The sequence below is a fragment of the Oncorhynchus masou genome, chromosome 18 (genome assembly GCF_036934945.1).
Source record: "Oncorhynchus masou masou isolate Uvic2021 chromosome 18, UVic_Omas_1.1, whole genome shotgun sequence".
Lineage (NCBI taxonomy): Eukaryota > Metazoa > Chordata > Actinopteri > Salmoniformes > Salmonidae > Oncorhynchus > Oncorhynchus masou.
In genome coordinates, this window is record NC_088229.1 from 41,253,312 (window position 1) to 41,274,481 (window position 21,170).

The window sequence follows — 21,170 nt, forward strand, 5'->3', positions numbered from 1 at the left end:
GAACTGTTTGCTGTTTAGATCTTGAATATGGTCTCTTCCTGTAACAGTGACAATATCCTGGTTCTGGACATCTTCTTTGAGGCTCTAAACTATGAGATGATCGAACAGAAGAAAGCCTATGAAGTAGCAGGACTTTTAGGTATTTCAATGATGATGAGCAAAAAACAGGGATTCTCTTTTAAAGGACACTTTGTTGGAAATGTGTATCTTTTGGAGAAGTTTATTATCTTTGATCATCTTGTCCTTCTCTGTTCCTCCCAGGTGATATTGGTGGTCAGATGGGTCTTTTCATTGGAGCCAGTCTCCTTACTATTCTGGAGCTGTTTGACTACATCTATGAGGTAATCTTTTAATTTGTTCTAGTACTCTCTACAGTGACAGAACTTTTCCGTCATGCTTTCTGCCTGACTCATTATTTTAAGCTCTTAGAAAAGCAGAATGAAACATTTATGCTTGCTACACATAACTCTCAAAGAGAGTTATGTGTAGCAAACAGGAATGACTCCAGAAATGTCCACCTTTTCACTTACCAGCCTTTGTCTCAGATCGAGAGCATCACTGACCTTTGCAAGGGGTATCTATGTTTCCTTACAGGTGATAAAGTACAAGCTCTGTCGAAGCTCAGAGAAGAAACACAAACACAGCAACAACGACCAGGGAGCTGTTCTGAGCCTGGACGATGTGAAATGTCACGTCAGTAACTTTCACTAAGCATTTGCAGCTCTCGGAAGAAGGCAGCCATATTGCTTCATGTCTAAACATCTCAATTAAGAATTTCATATGCATGAAGCCAGGTTGTTTTTGTAAAAGAAAATGTGTTCTAAATGAACGTACCTGGTGAGGTTCATGAATGTGTGTGTGGGGATATTCCTAGTTTTACCTTGCACACAGCAGGATACAAGACAACCAATCCAATGATCCACATGCATCCCTTAGATTTCATTGGCTAATGTAAATTGCTTTGCAACAGAGCAATGGAATACCAAATCAAAGATCCAAATATAGAAAAGTATTATCCCCAAAACTGAAGTTGATATTTTTTTCTGAGCAACAGTATAGTTCAAATGGATATCAATGGAGTTTGTGGTGTTGTGTATCAGCTTGAGAAACATGTCCTCACCCCATCAATTTCCATCAAGTTGTCTCATCTATATTTTTTGAAAAATCGCAATCTTAAAATCTTAGTGTCTAATTTAAAAGGGTGCTTTCTAAAAACGTTTAAAGCATATCTACAAAAGGATACACTTTTAAATGTTAAATGCATGACTATGTTGTCCCTTAACTCTGCTTTTCTCACTGGGTGTCTTTCATGAGTTTACAGAGTAGGTAGCATAAACACAACCACATGGATTTCCCTTAAAATATGTATCAAAAGTCCAAATGCACTCATGACTAGTGGTTTCAATGACATTTTCGGCCAACTTACAAACAAATACTTTATGAAATTATTGTTACAAATCAAATTGTAAGGTTGCTAGCCAACTAGCCTATACATGGTATCACTACTAGCCTGCTAATGTTAGCCCTACCAGCCTGCTAACGTCATGTTAGCACAGAATGAGTCAGACAGTTGCTATCAACACCTAGCTTACTGCTACAATAAAGTAAACCAACGTTTTGAAAATACACAAAGCCACCTAACCAGTTATCAAAATAATGGTAGCTATACAGTATGAAGTTATCTTAGCCAGCCAGGTAACGATAGCTATTTAGCACACTAGCTATTAGCCCAGCCAGCCTAGCCAACCACCAAAAACACATCACCACTATAACCGCAGATCAAAAGGAAAGAAATAGTAGAGACTTACAGATTCATGGCTGGGGCCCATCCGATAGTAACACTTTTAAAAGAGTACAGGCGGAGTTAGCTATCAATGCAAGGGGGAGCCGGGCGCTTCACCAGGGAGGAAGAGTCAGAAGAATCCAATTGCTATATAGTGAGAAAAATCCAAAATAGATAGATTACAGATGTCAGTCAGCTAGTGGGCTAGCACAAAGCCAAGGTGGAAAAAGTTACAAAATTCCTGTAGCCAGAGAACATGCTGAAAAGTTGACAAAACAAAAAGGAGAACAAATGCGGTACTACACAATTAGAGCAAGCAGGTATGATTTTCTCTTTCTTTTTGAGCCCACAGCAAGAAGGCACCATAACACAATCACAAAGACCATGGAGAGCATCATGATGCAGCATGGCCGCACGTGCCCCATCTGTTCATTGTTTACATCACACTTCCTTCTGATTGGTGGATTGTAGCTCACCACCATCAACACTTGGTCTGGAATGTAATTACATGCTAGCATGGCTAATGGCTAACGATAGCCAGCTTGAGCTAGCTACTGAGCTAGCATACAAACTCAGTAGCACAGAATAGATTATCCATATTACAGTGAGAAATAGTGCATTGTGGGTAGTTTAGAAAATATCCGTAAATAAGTTTATAAACATGTAATAACCCAAATATATAACTATGATTGTACTTATAGGTAACCAGATCGTGATTACAACTTAAGTTACTTAAGCAATAAGGCCCGAGGAGGTGTGGTATATGGCCAATATACCACGGCTAAGGGCTGTTCTTAACCACGAGGCAACGCGGATTGCCTGGACACAGCCATTAGCCGTGGTATATTGGCCATATATCACAACCACCGAGGTGCCTAATTGCTATTATAAACGGGTTACCTACATAATTAGAGCAGTAAAAATAAATGTTTTGTCATACCTGTGGTATACGGTCTGATATACCACAGCTATCAGACAATCAGCATTCAGGGCTTGAACCACCCAGTTTACAATAAGTCTTTGATCACAATGTGTTGTTACATTGGTGAGTAAGAACTCATGCTTCCTACCCTTTAAGTTTAACTTGTCTTTTTTTGTTTGTTATTGGCTCATACTCCCACTCTTTTTTTGTCACCAACTATCCATTTCACATTATCCACCCCAGTCTCTCCGTGACAATTCCCATCCACCACCTCCATACTCTGCCAATATGCTACCTTATCACACAGAGCGGAGCAACTCAGAGGACTTCACCTGCTGAGCCAATTAGAACACAAGGTAGTAAGGAAGTGGATCATTTCAGCTTCATTCAGAAGTAGACAGATGTCAGAGTATAAGGCTTATTTGTACAGAATCTTGATGATGGGTAATGTGTAACACTTCAATAGCACTTAGATCTCCACTGGTGCAAGATTAGTGATAGCCACGTATAGCTTGCTTGATGATAATTACTGCAGCCCACAACGTCATTGAAACTTGCTATTTCATCCCATGTATACTGAGCAAATATTTAGTCTAAACATGTAACAATTTCAACAATTTTAATGAGTTACAGTTCATATAAGGAAATCAGTCAATTGAAATAAATTCATTAGGCCCTAATCTACGAATTTTACATGACTGGGCAGGGTAGCAGCCATGGGTGGGCCTGGGAGGGCATAGGCCACCCACTTGGGAGCCAGACCCAGCCAATCAGAATACCGAAATACTCCTCAGCTTCATCAGCTGTCTGGGTGACTGGTGTCAGATCATCCTGCAGGTGAAGAAGCCGGATGTGGAGGTCCTGGTGTGGTTGCACGTTGTCTGTGGTTGTGAAGCCGGTTGGTCGTACTGCCAAATTCTCTAAAACAATGTTGGAGGCAGCTTATGGTTGAGAAATGAACATTCAATTCTCTGGCAACAGCTCTGGGGACTTTCCTGCACTCAGCATGACAATTGCATGCTCCCTCAAAACTTGAGACGTCTGTGGCATTGTGTTCTGTGAAAGACTGCATATTTTAGTGGCCTTTTATCGTCTGCAGCACAAGGTGCACCTCTGTAATGATCATGCTTGTTTAATCTGCTTCTTGATATGCCACACCGGTCAGGCGGATGGATTATATTGGCAAATAAGAAATGCTCACTAAAAAGAATGTAAACAAATTGTGCACAACATTTTTCTGCATATGGAACATTTCTGGGATTTTTTATTTCAGCTCATGAAACATGGGACCAACACTTTACATGTTGCGTTATAGTTTTGTTCAGTACAAAATACAATTGTTCTTGTATTGTCTTCTGAGAATGTCATTTTACTTGGGCTACATGTAGATATAGAAACCAGGACTAAGGGATTTTGGCTTTGGTTGTGTGATAGTGGGAAATGTCCTCTGATCAACTTGTAGATATTGGTTGAATGTGTGATGAGAACTTCAGGGCTCACCACTGGGTTGCATGTATGTCATCATAAACTGTGTGTTATCTGTAAGCAGTATATTGGCATGTTTGTCCATGTTACATCTGTTGTCTGTTTATGTGTGGGTGTGTGTGTGTGGGTGGGGGGGGGGGGGGTGCATGCTTTTTTGAGTGTGTCTATTTGTGTTTTGAATGTACGTGTGTGTGATACTTCAAAAGTAATACACTTTCTCAAGTTGATGAATAACAGTCATGAAATTGGCCCGTTTTCTAATTTACTCCCTCTGTCTAATTGGTCAAGTTGACACAATTCAATGAAGTTGCATTTTCATAATGTATTATAGTGTAAAAACCAATACATTTTTAAATTGAAAAGATTGTTCACCATTTTCTAAGAAATAAAAGTCCAAATGGTGCTTTCCTTGTTAATAGTTTTAGAGCTAAATGAATAGACTAGATGGTGACTATGGTGACAGATGTCAAACCACCACTTTGACAATGGTAATATTGCCTGATTCCCCAATGTTAAACAATTGGACCACTGTTACTACAATATATTTTATTATGAACCATTGGAGGTAGTTAGGAACACCTACGAATGAGGAAGCCAATCTCTTATCACTCATATAACCATGCTAGATGTCTTTCTCATAGGAAAATGGGAGTTATATGATAGTGTGTAACTGTGTAGTGTTATTCTCAAGCACAACAGTATCATCAACATGTAAATTGAATGTAAATAAAATGCTGCAAGTAAGGAATATGGATAATGTTCTGATCGTGATTACAGTCTTGCCTATTGTTGTTGATGTAATTAATGTAGCTACAGTATGTGTATGTGATCTTACCTTTGTTTTTCTATTAATACTATGCCTACCAGTTTACATGTTTTCAAATGTTTTATTTATCTCAAAAGCAACAATAAAGTATAATGACATTTCAATTCAGCGGAATCTGGCTGCATTTTTGGCAAGATCTGAAGACAGTCTTTATTATTTTTTACGATGGCCCAAACTGCTTCATATCCATACCAGCTATACCTTTCCTGTACTACAAAGAAACAGAAAAAGCACGTACAATACTTCCCAGAACTTAATCTTAAAAGGAATTACCATACAAAAATATTTGTTCACAACATGGGGTAAAGGTAAAGGAAGTTTTCAACCAGGGTCTATGTAAACCATGTCTGAATAGGCACTTTCTGTGTAAAAAAACAACTGAAAACTTCCTCTATTTGACCATATTGTCAAATCTAAACTGCTGAATATATTATTCTATTGGAATGTCTGTGTTTCCTTGTGACCAGTTCCTCCCCCCAAGAAGGTCTCATTTTGTTACAACACTTCAATGGTGTCCAACACAAGACTCCTTCCTTCTGCCAGTTAGTGTTGATTACGAGATGATGGTCTGTGAAATGTACAATTGAGACAATGCACAATACCCATCTGAGGACAGCAGAGGAGATTAATGTTGCATGCACAACTTCTGCATGAGACACACTAAACCCATTGAGATTAGTCACAGTATTGGGAGGATAGTTAAAGATGGCTAAAAGACAAACGGGCAGGGTAGTAAAAATGTAATTGAAGGAGAGATGCATCATTGCCTGAGGGAAAGGTGTAACAAAGTAAATATTTTGCCCTCTCCTTTTAAATCTGCTGAGTTGCAGATATGAAATCATTTGAATTGAGATCAGTGGAATGTTGCGTATGCCAGCCCTGCTAAAAACGAATCTGTTTAACAAAGGCTGATTTTTATTCACGGTGTATATATCCAAGGTCATCAAAGGTTATGATGCAAGTCTCAGCTTTGATTTAATAGATTCTCATTAAGAATAATGAACGCCTTATGTCTGTCACAGTTGTGTTTTAAGTTTCATCAATTAAAATTGTCCCACATGGAACCGTTGGCCAAGTTACTTTTCAGCCTGGGTCGGTAACTTTTCACCCTACTCAACAACGACTGGAGGAGTTCGATTAAGCTGAACCGTGGAGCACCGGTCTATGGCCCGTAACATGAACGGACAAAAGCTGTGAGGGAAGTTCCCTTCTCAAATCGAACAGTATTTTGCGCCGCTCGGCCATGTTGTCAACCAGGCAGCATCTTTCAGAAACATACAACATCTCTTTTCCATAAAATATATGTTAGAATTAAAGCATGTTTATAACCAGCAATCCCTTTCGCATGAAAAACACAGAATCCTGCTCATTAATCCACGTGCTTAAACGCTTAGCCTACGTCACTTTTGTTTTGAGACCCGGTTCCAAAACGAATGCAATTACTTTTTACCCGGTGTAATCTCCCTTTAACGGGGCAAAATGGACCAGATAATCGAATGCCCTCAGTGATAGTACTCGGATGAAAATAGTGGGCGGGACTTGTCTACCTTAGACTAACCAATGAAATAAGAGCTAGATCTGCCAAGCCCTCTGTACACTGCCTACAGTTGAATTCACATGACAGTTTTGTCCGTCGTTAAGGTTCTTTTCAATGGCAACTCCCAAGAAAGTCTGCATTATTGGCTCTGGCAATTGGTAAGAAAATGTATCTATACCGAAAGCTTTGTGTGTGGGTGTACTGCAGCTAGCTAACATAGCTTGGCTTGATTGACCGGCTAATTCTAGCCGCATTTTCAAACAGGTCGCTCGAGCGAATTGTTTCAAACGGATCACGGAAGGTCGCGGAGGGGGCACTATCTGTGCGTTACGGCTTGGCCAAACTCTACCAACTGTTGATTCATTTTGGTCAATTATCACCCGACGCGTTCATGACACGCAGGTTAAAATACCAAAGCCAACTATATATTAATTTGACGACCGGTCGAAACACATGAACCATTCATAGGCATTGTATTTAGCTTTCTGTTGCTAACTAATTTGTCCTGGAACTGGAGATAAACATTGGGTTGTTGTGTTACTTGCCAGAAGATACAGACCCTAACATTAAGCTTGTTTACACTGAGCTGCACTGAAGTCAGAACGCACAACACACCATCACAACTTATTGTGACATGATTTTATTCAGAATTCGTGACATGCACATGGGGAAAAGTCCACTTTCTTTGTTTGTACATGATTTATCACAATGTATTTCGTGTGTACACACTTTTCTTTCTTCATAATTGAGGGCCTTATTACTGACATGTTTTTTTATTTGATTTTTTTTTTATGACCATGTCCTTTCTGCTTGTGTGTGTATGTGTGTGATATATATATATATATATAAACACAACACAACACGCAGGTTAAAAATGTGTTATTTATTTCATACATAGGCCAAGGTCTCATTTACAGATGAGCCTTGAATTACAGAAAAAAAAATATATATATATATATACTTCTGTAATTCAAGGCTCATCTGAATTACATAAGATAAGATTAAATAAATAATAAAATAATTTAATAAATAACACATTTGTGTACATTACAGGAATTCCAATTTTGTTGTGGTTGACTTTAGCTAGGCCAGCTAGGTTGCTAATGTTAACTAGGCTAGGGGTTAGGTCTAGCTAAGTACTTAAAGGGTTAGGGGAAGTAGTTGCAAAGTAGCTTAAAAGTAGTAGTTAATTAGTGAAAATGCTAAAGTTATCCATAATGAGATTCAAATACATAACCTTTGGGTTGCTCGACGTTAGCGGTATACGCTCACCGACTAGAGTGTGGACCTCATTCATCTTTCAATTACTCACATGGGTTAGTATGCTTGTAAAAATCAATGAGTCAATGGGAGAGGTGGGACTGCGGTGTCCAAGTTCTATTTTAGCACCTGGCTATGCAGACAGCTGTTGACGTGCACGAGCAGGGTGGATGAAAAGATTTAATAACATGCATGTGTACATTTTTATTTTGCAACACTTGTGCACACAACGCGGCTGGTTTAGTTAGCATGTTAGAGGTTGACAATGAGTGTGATGGGTCTAACCTTTAATGCCCAGGAAGCTGTGATTCAAACTCTCATTTGACAGCTATGCCAAAATACATTCCTTACTCACCAAATTGTTTTATTTTAACCTTTTATTTAACTAGGCACGTCAGTTAAGAACTAATTCTTATTTACAATGATGGCCTAGGAACAGTGGATTAACTGCCTTGTTCAGGGGCAGAACAACAGATTTTTACCTTGTCAGCATGGGCATTCGATCTAGCAATCTTTTGGTTACTGGCTCAACACTCTAACCACTAGGCTACCTGCCGTTGAGCAGCTATCTTCATTTACTCCAGCTAAGGAAGATATGTTCTTCCCAAAAAAGTAAAAATTAATCTACAAGCAACCGAGAAAAAGAGGTTGTTTTTATATTGGGTATTCTGGTTTTCTCTCATCAATAGCTATTGAACCAAACATGCCATGACAATGAAAATGTTATATTCTGATTCAGGGGAGGATGGAGAACAATCAGCATCTTTTTCGTGTGAATTATTATTAAAAAAATTAAAGATTGAAATCTGAATAAAAAATCCACGCAAGGTTGATTGTTCTCCATCCTCCCCTGATTCAGAATATCCCATTTTCATTGTCATGGCATGCTTGGTGAATGCAATTGACGAGAGAACCGGCTATTAAATATGAAACTTATTTTACCTCTGTGCTGAACCAAGCCATACCTACCTTCTCTCTAGTCAGGTAAATAATACTTTCCTGTTAATATTTTGCCTCAAATTTCGGCCAGCTGACAAACAAACCGCACAGATAACCAGTAGAGTAAGTTTACATATTGTATTCCACATTCTGAATTGTAAGAAACATTTACACTAGTTTGGAGGTATTAGTTTCAGAATGTGTATATACCAGTTAATTGTCTATTACAGCCTGATTTACCAGACTAGAAGGACATTTTCTTTAAAACTGCAACATTTTCTGTCAGCCTCATGACAAAATGTGTTGAAATGCAGGAAGTGAGCCGTTTTCCCCAAAAATATAGATTTGAGGGGTGGGGGGCTGGAAATAATTATATTTGACCCTAGTGCCCCAAATCAGTTAGTCCAGCCCTGTTACCCACCTGCCATGCCAATTTTAAATGTGAAGCTGCCTTTGGCTTGAAATGACATGCACGGTTTCAGGTGGAGTTTGCAACATTTGTAATCTTTCATGTATCACCACAGGTATGAGATGAGTAGTGCTGTTGCATTATGTAATGTTAGCCATAATTGGCCACTGCATGCAAACAAACTTCAGCTGGGTGACCATCAATCCAATTGCCCTTAACCATAAAATAGAGCAACTACCATTTGCCTATTTAATAGGATAATCAAGGGTCAATCTGGCAGATTGTACATTTACAATAAGATTAAGTTGTTTGGGCTCCTTTCCGTCAAGTATTTTTAGCACTTGCATTCTTCAGTCTAGGGTGCAATTGTTCTTGTAGAAAACCACAGAGCGAATATAATTTACATTGCAATTTCTCTACTACACAGGGGCTCTGCCATTGCCAAGATAGTAGGCACCAATGTTGCTCACAACTCCAAGTTTGACAACACTGTGACCATGTGGGTGTTTGAGGAGATGGTGGACGGTCGCAAACTGACAGAGATCATCAACACAGACCATGAGAACGTCAAGTACCTGCCAGGACACAAGCTACCTCCCAATGTGGTGAGGAGCACATCGCATGCTGCTATGTGTTGTAATCCTGCTCAGGAATGTGATTTGTTTAAAAGAAAATACAAATTCTATAATCCATTATTCACATGATTGAAATTGACCTACCCCTAAACCAATACCCTTCTTGCCTGTTTAATTGTTACTCTCATCACATCTTTGCCTAATGCTATGTGACAGTTTGAGTAATAAACTGCTGTGGGGAATGCTGTCAGCTGCCTTCTGCTGGACTATATGTGTAAAGGTTCAGCCCTGGCTCAGTTATGTGTTGCAGCTGTCCTTGCAGCACTCACTACAATCCACAGTACACCCCATAGCAATTTCCGAGAGGAGATCTCCACGGATTAGAATGAAACTGAGAATGCTGCTCCGCGTTCAACACCATAGTGCCCTCAAAGCTCATCACTAAGCTAAGAACCCTGGGACTTAACAACTCCCTCTGCAACTGGATCCTGGACTTCCTGACGGGCCACCCCCAGGTGGTAAGGGTAGGCAACAACACGAATGCCACGCTGATCCTCAACATTGGGGCCCCTCAGGGGTGTGTACTTAGTCCCCTCCTGTAGTCCTTGTTCACCTATGACTGCGTGGCCAAACACGACTCTAACACCATCATTAAGCCTGATCTCCGACAGCCTATAGGAAGGAGGTTAGAGACCTGGCAGTGTGGTGCCAGGACAACCACCTCTACTTCAATATGAGAAAGGAGCTGATCGTGGACTACAGGAAAAGGCGGACCGAACAGGCCCCCATTAACATCAACAGGGCTGTAGTGGAGCGGGTCGAGAGTTTCAAGTTCCTTGGTGTCCACATCACTAACAAACTATCATGGTCCAAACACACCAAAACAGTCGTGAAGAGGGCACAACATCACCTTTTCCCCCTCAGGAGACAAAAGATTTGACATGGGTCCCCAGATCCTCAAAGTTCTACAGCTGCACCATCGAGAGCATCCTGACCGGTTGCATCAACCGCCTGGTATGGCAACTGCTTGGCATCTTGGCCTTAAGGCGCTACAGAGGGAAGTGCGTGCGGCCCAGTTCATCACTGGGGCCAAGCTTCCTGCCATCCAGAACCAATATAATAGGTGATGTCAGACCAAGCCCAAAAATTGTTAGAAACTCCTGTCACCCAAGTCATAGACTGTTTTCTCTGCTACCGTGTGGTACCGGAGCACCAAGTCTAGGACCAAAAGGCTCCTTAATAGCTTCTACCCCCAAGCCATAAGACTGCTGAACAATTAATCAAATGGCCACTGGACTATTTCCATTGAGCCCAAATGGAGGGGGGCCCCTCCATTTGTTTTGTACACTGCTGCTACTCGTTTATCTATGCATAGTCACTTCACCCCTACCTACATGTACAAATGACCTTGACTAACCTGTACCCCGGCACATTTACTCGGTATCGATACCTCCTGTATAAAGCCTCATTATTGTGTTAGATTTTTTTACTTTAGTTTATTTGGTATATATTTTCTTAGCTCTTGAACTGCACTGTTGGTTAAGGACTTGTAAGTAAGCATTTCACGGTAAGGTCTACACTTGTTGTATTCAGCACATGTGACAAATAGTTTTGATTTGAACCCCTGCCCCCTGGCTTGCGCTCAACAGATTTGGTAGGATGAGTCATGCTGATTTAACACAGATCAAGCAGTCACTTACATTATGTTACACAATTATAAAATAACAGTCTTTAATTAGATTTTTGATACCTTTGATGTACTGTAGCTTTTTGGACTGTGGCACCCACTATTTAGAATCAATAACACATTAATTTGACAATGTACAACCTAACAAAGATCCTTGCAGGATCGAAATGTTGTTTGTGAATAAAGGTGCATGATGGAGCTTATGAGTGTGCAAGCTCTTTCTTTTCTATTTACAATGTGCAAGGACGACATGAGACAAGCAGACCAAGACCAGTGCCCCTAACTATCCCCTCTCCTGTTTCTCCTCCAGTTGGCAGTTCCTGAGCTGGTGGATGCTGCCAAGGAAGCAGACATCCTAGTGTTTGTGATCCCCCACCAGTTCATTGGCAGAGTGTGTGACACCATGAAGGGGAAGATAAAGATTAATGCACTAGGAATGTCACTCATCAAGGTTTGGCTAACAGCCATGCTCTCTTCAGCAGACCTATAACAGTAGCCCAGTAGGTAGAGCATGGCATCGTAGAGTTTTGATTCCCAGGACCACCCATATTCACTGGTCTCCACGCAATACGTTCTGGAGTACAATTGTGCTTAACAAGTCACAAGTTTAAATAATAGTGTTGCTTTTTGAATGACTACCTCATCTTTGTACCCTACACATACAATTATCTGGAAGGTCCCGCAAACACAGAATTACAAACACTGATTCAACCACAGAGGTTTTCCAATGCCTCGCAAAGAAGGGCACCTATTGGTAGAAGGGTAAAAACAAATGTAAAAATAATATTAAGCAGATGTTGAGCATGGCGAAGTTATGAATTAGACATTGGGTGGTGTATCGAAACACCCAGTCACTACAAAGACACAGACGTCCTTCCGAACTCTGCCGGAGAGGAAAGTAACCGCTCAAGTCCAATGGTGACTTTAAAACAGAGTTGAATGGCTGTGATAGGAGGATGGATCCACAACATTGTAATTACTCCACAATAGAGTGAATGTTCCTGAATGGCTGAGTTTTGGCCCAAATGTTCTTAATCTATGGCAAGACCTAAACATGGTTTTCTAGCAATGATCAACAACCAATTTGAGAGAGCTTGAAGAATTTTGAAAATAATTGGCAAATATTGCACAATCCAGGTGTGGAAAACTTAAACTTACCCAGAAATACTCACAGCTGTAGTTGCTGCCAAATGTTCTTCAAACTATTGACTTGGGTGTGAATACTTAAGTAAATGAGATTTCATTTTCAATTCATTTGCCAAAATTTCTAAAAATATGTTTTCATTTTGGTATTATGGGGTATTGTGTGTAGAACACATTTTGAATTCAGGGTGTAATACAACAAAATATGGAATGTGTCAAGGGGTATGAGTACATTCTGAAGACACTGTATATTATGTACAGTAGGGCAAAAAAGTATTTAGTCAGCCACCAATTGTGCAAGTTCTCCCACTTAAGATGAAAGAGGCCTGTAATTTTCATCATAGGTACACTTCAACGATGACAGACACAATGAGGGGTAAAAAAGTCCAGAAAATCACATTGTAGGATTTTTAATGAATTTATTTGCAAATTATGGTGGAAAATAAGTATTTGGTCACCTACAAACAAGTAAGATTTCTGGCTCTCACAGACCTGTAACTTCTTCTTTAAGAGGCTCCTCTGTCCTCCACTCGTTACCTGTATTAATGGCACCTGTTTGAACTTGTTATCAGTATAAAAGACACCTGTCCACAACCTCAAACAGTCACACTCCAAACTCAGCTATGGCCAAGACCAAAGAGCTGTCAAAGGAAACAAAATTGTAGACCTGCACCAGGCTGGGAAGACTGAATCTGCAATAGGTAAGCAGCTTGGTTTGAAGAAATCAACTGTGGGAGCAATTATTAGGAAATGGAAGACATACAAGACCACTGATAATCTCCCTCGATCTGGGGCTCCATGCAAGATCTCACCCCTTGGGGTCAAAATGATCACAAGAACGGTGAGCAAAAATCCCAGAACCACACGGGGGGACCTAGTGAATGACCTGCAGAGAGCTGGGACCAAAGTAACAAAGCCTACCATCAGTAACACACTACGCCGCTAGGGACTCAAATCCTGCAGTGCCAGACGTGTCCCCCTGCTTAAGCCAGTACATGTCCAGGCCCGTCTGAAGTTTGCTAGAGAGCATTTGGATGATCCAGAAGAAGATTGGGAGAATGTCATATGGTCAGATGAAACCAAAATATAACTTTTTGGTAAAAACTCAACTCGCCGTGTTTGGAGGACAAAGAATGCTGAGTTGCATCCAAAGAACACCATACCTACTGTGAAACATGTGGGTGGAAACATCATGCGTTGGGGCTTTTTTTCTGCAAGGTGACCAGGACGACTGATCCGTGTAAAGGAAAGAATGAATGGGGCCATGTATCGTGAGATTTTGAGTGAAAACCTCCTTCCATCAGCAAGGGCATTGAAGATTAAACGTGGCTGGGTCTTTCAGCATGACAATGATCCCAAACACACTGCACGTGCAACGAAGGAGTGGCTTCGTAAGAAGCATTTCAAGGTCCTGGAGTGGCCTTGCCAGTCTCCATATCTCAACCCCATAGAAAATCTTTGGAGGGAGTTGAAAGTCCGTGCTGCCCAGCAACAGCCCCAAAACATCGCTGCTCTAGAGGAGATCTGCATGGAGGAATGGGCCAAAATACCAGCAACAGTGTGTGAAAACCTTGTGAAGACTTACAGAAAACGTTTGACCTCTGTCATTGCCAATAAAGTGTATATAACAAAGTATTGAGATAAACTTTTGCTATTGACCAAATACTTATTTTCCACCATAATTTGCAAATAAATTCATTAAAAATCCTACAATGTGATTTTCTGGATTTTTTTTCTTTCTCATTTTGTTGAAGTGTACCTATGATGAAAATTACAGGCCTCTTATCTTTTTAAGTGGGAGAACTTGCACAATTGGTGGCTGACTAAATACTTTTTTTGCCCCACTGTAGGTCATAGCTCCACTGTAATATATAGTGGGGTCTGAAATTATTGACACCCTTGGCCCCGATAAAGATGAGCAATAACGAAAGTATAAAAAATTCAAATGCTGAGCTATATTGTCTGCCCAAAATAATTAGGAAATTATATTTTATACTAATACAATTTTACAGAGAAAGAGATTTGGTTTAACAAGTAATACTTTTTTTCCTCTCAAAGGTAGGGGTCAAAATGATTGACACCTCTAAAGATTCTTATTAAATAAAGTAGTCGAGTTTAGTATTTTGTCCCATATTCCTAGCACGTACAAACTTAATTGTATTTGCCGTTAGTTTTATTATCGATTATTTTGTCCCATATTCCTAGCACGTACAAACTTAATTGTATTTGCCGTTAGTTTTATTATCGATTATTTTGTGCTCAATATAAATGAATGGTAAATAATTTGTCATTTGGAATCACTTTTATTACAAATAAGAATAGAATATGTTTCTAAACACTTCTACATTAGTATTGATCCTACCATGATTACGGAATGAATTGTGAATAATTAGTGAGAAAGTTACAAAACGGTCAATGCGTGCTAACCTCTGTTATTGGTAATGATCAACAAAAAATACTTGTTTAACAAAATCTCTTTCTCTGAGCAATTGTATCAGTATAAAATCTTTTAAATTCCAATTTTTTTCAGCATACAATACAGTTCAGTATTTTGAACAATTTATTTTATACAGTCATTATTGTTCACCATTATCAACGGTGGCAATAATTTCAGACCCCGCTGTAGGTCTTTTTAATTGCTTTACTGTGTGTACTGTGTACTCATGCTACGTGTTCTACTCCAGGGTGTGGATGAGGGCCCTGACGGACTGAAGCTCATCTCTGATGTGATCCAGGAGAAGTTGGGCATCGCCATGAGTGTGTTGATGGGGGCCAATATCGCCAACGAGGTCGCCGATGAGAAGTTCTGTGAGACCACTATCGGTTAGATTCCACATTGTAACGGGCTTGGGTTATCATTGTCTTACATACTTCTGAATGGTGTGCTGTCCAGTGTTTTTCTTTTTCTTCCCCTTTCTGAACATTTGGTTTGGGTAAATATATATATAACTTAAAAGTAAGGTATTCATTTCATTCTATTTTGTCAATATTTGTGGAGACATTTTATAAAGCTATTCACTCTCAACATATTTCCAACCTCCAAACAGTGGTGAATGGAAAGAGACCTCTGTTACACAAAACACCCAAAAGTGTAATGACGTTTTCCGATTGCCGTTAGGTCAGAATGTATGCGTCCACTGCAGTTCGCGTGTGACTCTGCCTTTTGATAAGGCCAGTGTTCTCGTTGAACCACATCGCATTTTAGAGTGTAGGCTATACCACCCGTTTTCAAGTCCATTCACTCGTTTCATGACTCTAACATGTGGTACTGATAAAAAAAGTGGTGTAATAGCCAACTTTGAGGGCCATTAGTGCATTTTCTTTTTGTGCATGTAACCTTACCATGACAACCCTGTGCCCTAAGCCTGTAACTAGAGCCTGGTAATTAGGCCTTTAATTAGGGCCTGTACCTTGAGTTTTCCTTGTTATGTCACATGGTAAGTGCTAGAGTTTTTCAATAAATATTTGAAAGATACATATATGTTAGGATTGAAAAGGGTTAACAATTTCTCTGTCCAAATTACCCACTCCCAAGGATGTAAGGATAAAGAACATGGGGCTTTGCTGAAGGAACTCATGCAGACCAGTAACTTCCGGGTCACTGTAGTGGAGGAGTCCGATGTGGTTGAAATCTGTGGCGCACTGAAGGTGAACACTCAACCATTAAGGATGTGTTTACATAAGCGGACCAATTCTGATTCCTTTTCCATTTATTGGTCTTTTGACCAATCAGAACAGCTGTTAACGCAGCCTTCTAGATTCTCCCTGGCCTCTCCTTACTTAATGTCTAGTCATGTTGTCTCGACGTCTGAATCTCAAAACTTTCCTAATTTCCAATTGTATACTTTCTACATGCCCTTCATCTACTTCTTAGATGAAGGGCAGACTCGAGAAAAGTGTGCTTATAAGAAAAAAGGCTGTCCTTATGTGTTGAAGCCATTAACCCCTGCCCTCATCTCTGTGGCTGTCAGAACATTGTGGCGGTGGGGGCGGGCTTCTGTGACGGCCTGGGCTTCGGGGACAACACCAAGGCCGCTGTAATCCGACTGGGGCTGATGGAGATGATCGCCTTCGCGCGCATATTCTGCACCGCAGGGCCCGTCTCCTCAGCAACCTTCCTGGAGAGTTGTGGCGTCGCCGACCTCATCACGACCTGCTATGGCGGCCGCAACCGTAAAGTGGCCGAAGCCTTTGCCAAGACGGGGAAGGTGAGACTGTGACTTAATTGGCTTTTAGATAAAGACAGGGCCGACATAAAAATGGAAAAATGGTTTGAATTATAGCCTTTAGGACTGGAACAGGGTAAATACAGAAGATGAGAGCTTTAAAGGGATATTTTTATTTTTTATGTTGTCAGATGACCTCATTGATACTGTTTGTATGTCTCTGCATCCAGTATGAAGGAAGTTGGAGGTAGTTTCATTAGCCAACGCAGAGAATTGAAATGGTATCCATTATTTCATCTGATAAAGAGCATAATTGCCAAAAATATCGCACTATCCCTTTAATTATAAGCTTTGAAAATAAAAAGCGGGCCAGAGAGTGAATTTTAGTTAAATGTATTTTTAGGTGAGAGCAGCCGTGACTTCAACAGCCATGTTTTTATTCTGCTCAGTCAATTGAAGAGCTGGAGAAAGAGATTCTGAATGGACAGAAGCTCCAGGGACCAGCAACAGCAGCTGAAGTCCATGTCATCCTAAAGAACAAAAATCTGCTTGACAAGTAAGTTGGCACAGAAATCAAACGGCTCTTTCACCCATTGAAGAAACTGATGTTACTTTGCATGTAGGGATTCCCTTACAAATAACCTCTGGCTCTGTTGAGTGAATCACCTCACTTAAATGCAAATAAAAGGATACATCTGAAATAGTCAAAACAATGCAGTTATTCTTAACTCAACAATCCCTCTCTCGTCCCAGGTTCCCACTGTTCAACGCTGTGTACCAGATCTGCTACCAGGGCCATCCGGTCACAGAGTTTATCAAGTGTTTGCAGAACCACCCGGAGCACATGTAGTCTAACAGACTGGAGAAGCAGGATCAACACCACTTTCACTTTGTACCTGTTAGAAAATAGATGGGAAAATACGCACACTTGCATAGTACACAGCTCCAATGCAGCAAGCAGACTCCCAACGGACGACGTGAAGTAAGGTTAGCTTGCATTGGACTTGTGGTGTATGCTGCAGCTATTCTACTCTGTACTGTCTTCCGGGTTTTGTACGTACCTCCTATATTATAGAAGTGGTTTCCTGCTCTTGGTTTTCTACAGGAGTATGATGACCCAGCATGTATCAGATGCCACTCTGTCCTCAGCTGCTGTTGGCACGTCCATTGTGATACCTCACTTCGTTATCGTTTGTCTTATTCATGTTAATTGTGGTTAGGCTTTGTGGCAGATGCTAGGCTATTTGTGTCCTTTTTTCACTTGTCTTATGTAATTCTGGTTCTCTCTGCATCCGTTGGCGTTTGATTCTTGACTTGTATTGGTTGTTAGGCTTGTTGCTCGATTCAATCCATGTTGCGGAAGTTCAGCTCTATAGAATGATTAGAATTTAAAGGCAATGTTCCTGCATTCACGGAAACTACGTATGTCTGCTCAATCAGAAATTACCTTTACATTTCAATTGCGCTATAGTGCTCAACTTCCGCAATACGGATTGAATCAAGCCCTAGATTTACATAGCAACGGTTAAAAGAAAATGCAAGGGCCTTTCAATGCCACATTGCTGAAAAGTCTTGGCTGTTGTGCTTTGTGAAACCAAATACCTTTTAATATTCGTAACCATGACGCTGCCTTTGAATTGCACTAACATGTGGCTTATGTTTGAAAAGGGTGTATTTAAAAAAAATAAGATTTGCCTTTTGAAATAAATGTTTTATTCCAGTGCCGTCAAATGGCTGCCCTTTTCATTTGGCTGCGTGTTCACAGCTCTAGAGGGCAGTTCTATTTCAGTGATGTCAACTGGAATCTCAGCACTGTAGCTCGTGGTCAGAATAAATAGTTGCTATTTACATGGACAAGCACATGTCAGAGCCAGGGAACGGAGAATCGAAGAAAAATGAAAACTCTTCAGGTTAACAGCCAAGGCACTGTGAATAAAATGGGTCTACAGTTACTGGCTAGCTCCTGGCTGTGGGCTTTGCTAGAACTATAGTTTTTGAATGAAATCTTTGTACTTAAATATACGACAATTGTAATACACAGCTTTTTCTTTGTTGATCATATTTATATACAGTGGGGAGAACAAGTATTTGATACACTGCCGATTTTGCAGGTTTTCCTACTTGCAAAGCATGTAGAGGTCTGTAATTCTTATCATAGGTACACTTCAACTGTGGGAGACGGAATCTAAAAAAAAATCCAGAAAATCACATTGTATGATTTTTAAGTAATTAATTTGCATTTTATTGCATGACATAAGTATTTCATCACCTACCAACCAGTAAGAATTCCGGCTCTCACAGACCTGTTAGTTTTTCTTTAAGAAGCCCTCCTGTTCTCCACTCATTACCTGTATTAACTGCACCTGGGGATAAAATTGTAGACCTGCACAAGGCTGGGATGGGCTGCAGGACAATAGGCAAGCAGCTTGGTGAGAAGGCAACAACTGTTGGCGCAATTATTAGAAAATGGAAGAAGTTCAAGATGACGGTCAATCACCCTCGGTCTGGGGCTCCATGCAAGATCTCACATCGTGGGACATCAATGATCATGAGGAAGGTGAGGCCCAGAACTACATGGCAGGACCTGGTCAATGACCTGAAGAGAGCTAGGACCACAGTCTCAAAGAAAATCATTAGTAACACACTACGCCGTCATGGATTAAAATCCTGCAGCGCACGCAAGGTCCCCCTGCTCAAGCTAGCGCATGTCCAGGCCCGTCTGAAGTTTGCCAATGACCATCTGGATGAACCAGAGGAGGAATGGGAGAAGATTATGTGGTCTGGTGAGACAAAAAGCGCTTTTTGGTCTGAACTCCACTCGCTGTGTTTGGAGGAAGGATGAGTACAACCCCAAGAACACCATCCCAACCGTGAAGCATGGAGGTGGAAACATCATTCTTTGGGGATGCTTTTCTGCAAAGGGGACAGGACGACCACCGTATTGAGGGGAGGATGGATGGGGCCATGGATCACGAGATCTTGAAGAGGGGTCGTGGCTGGGTCTTCCAGCATGACAACGACCCGAAACACACAGCCAGGACAACTAAGGAGTGGCTCCGTAAGAAGCATCTCAAGGTCCTGGAGTGGCCTAGCCAGTCTCCAGACCTGAACCCAATAGAAAATCTTTGGAGGGAGGTGAAAGTCCGTATTGCCCAGCGACAGCCCCGAAACCTGAAGGATCTGGAGAAGGTCTGTATGGAGGAGTGGGCCAAAATCCCTGCTGCAGTGTGTGCAAACCTGGTCAAGAACTACAGGAAACGTATGATCTCTGTAATTGCAAACAAAGGTTTCTGTACCAAATACTTATGTCATGCAAAAATGACAATTAATTACTTATAAATCATACAATGTGATTTTCTGGATTTTTGTTTTAGATTCCGTCTCTCACAGTTGAAGTGTACCTATGATAAAAAATTATAGACCTCTACATGCTTTGTAAGTAGGAAAACCTGCAAAATCGGCAGTGCATCAAATACTTGTTCTCTCCACTGTATACACACACAGTGCCTTTGGAAAGTATTCAGAACCCTTTGCTTTTTCTACATTTTGTTAGGTTGTTTTTTTTTTACCTCAATTGTACACACAATACCCCATAATGACAAAGCAAAAACGTTTAGATTTTTTTGCTAATTTATAAAAAAAAAAAAAACTGAAAGATTACATTTAGATAAGTATTCAGACCCTTTACTCAGTACTTTGTTGAAGCCCTTTTGGCAGTGATTACAGCCTCGAGTGTTCTTGGGTATGATGCTACGAGCTGGCCACACCTGTATTTGGGGAGTTTCTCCCATTTTTCGCTGCAGATCCACTCAAGCTCTGTCGGGTTGAATGGGGAACGTCGCTGCACAGCTATTTTCAGGTCTCCAGAGATGTTCGATCGGGTATAAGTCCGGGCTCAGAGACTTGTTCCGACGCCACTCCTGCATTGTCTTGGCTGTGTGCTTAGGGCCGTTGTCCTGTTGGAAGGTGAACCTCCAGATCAGGTTTATCAAGGATCTCTCTATACTTTGCTTCGTTCATCTTTCCCTTGATCCTGACTAGTCTCCCAGTCCTTGCCGCTGAAAAACATCCCCACAGCATGATGCTGCCACCACCATACTTCACTGTAGGGATGGTGCCAGGTTTCCTCCAGATGTGACGCTTGGCCTTCAAGCCAAAGAGTTCAATCTTGGTTTCATCAGAGCAGAGAATCTTGTTTCTCATGGTCTGAGTTCTTTAGGTGCTTTTTAGCAAACTCCAAGAGGGCTGTCATGTGCCTTTTTACTGAGGAGTGGCTTGTCTGGCCACTCTACTATAAAGGCCTAATTAGTGGAGTGTTGCAGAGATGCCACTTCTTGGGGACCTTCAAATGCTGCAGACATTTTTTGGTACCCTTCCCCAGATCTGTGCCTCGACAAAATCCTGTCTGATTGAGCTCTACGGAATTGCCTTGACAATT

General features: G+C 40.9%; 2 protein-coding genes across 2 annotated transcripts in view; both read left to right on the forward strand.

Moving 5' to 3' along the window:
• The window catches only part of LOC135504618 (acid-sensing ion channel 1-like), an 81,006-nt gene extending 76,719 nt beyond the window's left edge, over window positions 1-4,287 (forward strand). Inside the window, exons 8-11 of the mRNA XM_064923344.1 lie at window positions 48-139; window positions 262-341; window positions 595-693; window positions 2,949-4,287. Coding sequence (XP_064779416.1) covers window positions 48-139; window positions 262-341; window positions 595-693; window positions 2,949-3,044 — 367 coding nt within the window. The 3' untranslated portion in view covers window positions 3,045-4,287. The remainder of the gene's footprint in view (window positions 1-47; window positions 140-261; window positions 342-594; window positions 694-2,948) is intronic.
• Window positions 4,288-6,602: 2,315 nt separating this feature from the next.
• LOC135504621 (glycerol-3-phosphate dehydrogenase [NAD(+)], cytoplasmic) lies at window positions 6,603-18,463 on the forward strand. The gene is made up of 8 exons (XM_064923353.1): window positions 6,603-6,711; window positions 9,589-9,766; window positions 11,734-11,874; window positions 15,251-15,389; window positions 16,102-16,214; window positions 16,538-16,774; window positions 17,182-17,288; window positions 17,486-18,463. Exons 1-8 carry the CDS (start codon window positions 6,668-6,670, stop codon window positions 17,580-17,582), a joined length of 1,056 nt encoding a protein of 351 aa, XP_064779425.1. The 5' UTR covers window positions 6,603-6,667; the 3' UTR covers window positions 17,583-18,463.
• The last annotated feature ends 2,707 nt before the right edge of the window (window positions 18,464-21,170 follow it).

Bases quoted from the DNA above. Each gene is read 5' to 3' on its own strand.
- LOC135504621 (XM_064923353.1), top strand. From the start codon at position 6,668: ATGGCAACTCCCAAGAAAGTCTGCATTATTGGCTCTGGCAATTG. The intron at 9,767-11,733 runs GTGAGGAGCACA...TTTCTCCTCCAG, and splicing joins ACAAGCTACCTCCCAATGTG to TTGGCAGTTCCTGAGCTGGT. The intron at 11,875-15,250 runs GTTTGGCTAACA...GTTCTACTCCAG, and splicing joins TAGGAATGTCACTCATCAAG to GGTGTGGATGAGGGCCCTGA.